At 33.0% G+C, this 2116-nt stretch overlaps 1 protein-coding gene across 1 annotated transcript; it reads left to right on the top strand.

Annotated features, from left to right (window-relative positions):
* The first annotated feature begins 377 nt into the window (after positions 1–377).
* Positions 378–1313, top strand: LOC133248907 (olfactory receptor 6C76-like). The gene has a single exon (XM_061419181.1). The coding sequence runs from the start codon at positions 378–380 to the stop codon at positions 1311–1313; it is 936 nt and encodes a 311-aa protein (XP_061275165.1).
* Positions 1314–2116: the final 803 nt, after the last annotated feature.

The raw sequence follows: 2116 nt of genomic DNA, 5'->3' as shown, positions 1-2116 counted from the left end.
TATTTATGTAATCATCAGCAAGACTGAGTGTAAGTAATATGATGTTTTCATACCTACATATTAAGAAAAAATAAGTCAAATTTTTTCACATACATATTCATCTCTTCACTTCATTATCATAAATATAACTAAACCAGAATCTAAAAGTGACATAAGGTACTTTTTTATTTCATCAAATTTGAACAACATATTTGCTTTTACTCAAAAGAAAAGTAACAGCTTTCGCTAGTTTATCTTATCCAAAGTAATCATATCCAAAAAGTACTCCTTTAGCAATTACTAATGTTTTGACATTGTCATCTTCATGTTTTCTGGTCCCTTTGCATAATTTTTATCTCAATATTTTCACCGGACCAGAAGCAGATCAGGAGGCAATAATGGAAAACCGTACATCAGTGACAGTGTTTATCTTAGTAGGATTGACAGAGGATCCCAAATTGAAGATTGTGCTATTTATCTTCCTGCTTCTCACCTATTTGTTAAGCATCTCTGGCAACTTGACTATCATTACCCTCACTTTGCTTGATTCTCATCTCAAGACTCCTATGTATTTCTTTCTTCGAAATTTTTCCTTCTTAGAAATTTCCTATACAACAGTCTGTATTCCCAAATTGCTTGCTAGCATGGCAACTGGTGACAAAACCATTACCTATAACTGTTGTGCAGCTCAGTTATTTTTTGCTTTCCTTCTTGGTGCATCTGAATTTTATCTCCTGGCTGCCATGTCCTATGATCGTTACGTTGCCATCTGTAAACCCTTGCATTATACAACCATCATGAACAACAAAATCTGTATCCAGCTGGTCCTTAGCTCTTGGATGGCTGGTTTCCTCATCATTTTTCCAGGACTCATTTTAGGCTTAACCTTGGATTTCTGTAACTCCAATGTCATCGATCATTTCTACTGTGACACTGTTCCTCTCCTGCAAATCTCCTGCACAGATACACATTTGTTTGAAATGCTGAGTTTCATCCTAGCCCTGATGACTCTACTGATCACTTTGGTATTAGTGATTCTATCATACACATATATTGCCCTGACAATAATAAAAATTCCTTCTGCCAACCAGAGAAAAAAGGCTTTTTCCACTTGTTCTTCTCACATGATTGTCATCTCCCTCTCATATGGCAGCTGCATCTTTATGTACGTGAAACCCTCAGCCAAACAGAGGATCTCCTTAATGAAGGGAGTCGCGGTTCTCAATACCTCTGTTGCCCCACTTTTGAACCCCTTTATTTATACTCTACGGAACCAGCAGGTGAAGCAAGCATTTAAAAACTTGCTACAAAGACTTCTGTCTTTATTCAAGTAAAATCATAGTGAGTTATATGAGGGAAATTAATAATTAGGGAAAATAGTAAAGGAGGAACTTGGATTTGTTCCCATCTTCCCTATTGTACTATTTATTATTTGTCCTTTCACTTCTTTCTCAAGTGTCGTGATGTTTACATTTAGCTGTTTTATGTAAATCATGTTTTACATTTAAAAATATCAAAACCTTCTTTTTATGTTCCATTATAAGCATACTCAAATTTGATCCCCTCCACTCCTCATCTTTCACTTAAATGTAACAAATATTTGAAAGGTTATTTCAGTAAAATATATGTATTTCTCATGGAGACTGTAAAGTATTTCTATATATGTTCAGAAAATTTTGTTCTCATATTTGAGTTTCTGTAAAAGTTTAATACATTCAAAACAATGATATGATACGGCTTCTTGAGGCTGTTTATTTATGTCCTGGCTTTATGTCCTTTGCACATTTTCTATTGGTTTAAAAAAAAATATTAAAAGGGGGACGTTGAGATAAAACTGTTTTTTTTTTTTTTGTCTTGAGACAAAAGAAAATGTTATTTTTGTCTTCAATTTAAAAAAATCACTCACACTATGCTAGTGTAATAAAAAAATCATATGGCATATTTCTGTTACATTTTATTCCATGTAGTTAATAAATATTGAGTCATATATGTGTACTGTATCTAGGTAACTTTGATTAAGAATAAAATTCAGCCCAGTGAGATCACATTTAGTACTTTATCAGCAATTCTCTATTCATTTTGGAACTATGTTCCTTAGATTCTATGTAATAGCATAAGTATATAACTAAAAATAATA

Source organism: Bos javanicus, chromosome 5 (genome assembly GCF_032452875.1).
Source record: "Bos javanicus breed banteng chromosome 5, ARS-OSU_banteng_1.0, whole genome shotgun sequence".
NCBI lineage: Eukaryota > Metazoa > Chordata > Mammalia > Artiodactyla > Bovidae > Bos > Bos javanicus.
The sequence above is the reverse complement of the archived record's forward strand: the minus strand, read 5'-3'. Positions and strand labels throughout refer to the sequence as shown.

What these genes read in the sequence shown, in the direction of transcription:
- LOC133248907 (XM_061419181.1), top strand. Translation starts at nt 378, where the DNA reads ATGGAAAACCGTACATCAGTGACAGTGTTTATCTTAGTAGGATTGACA.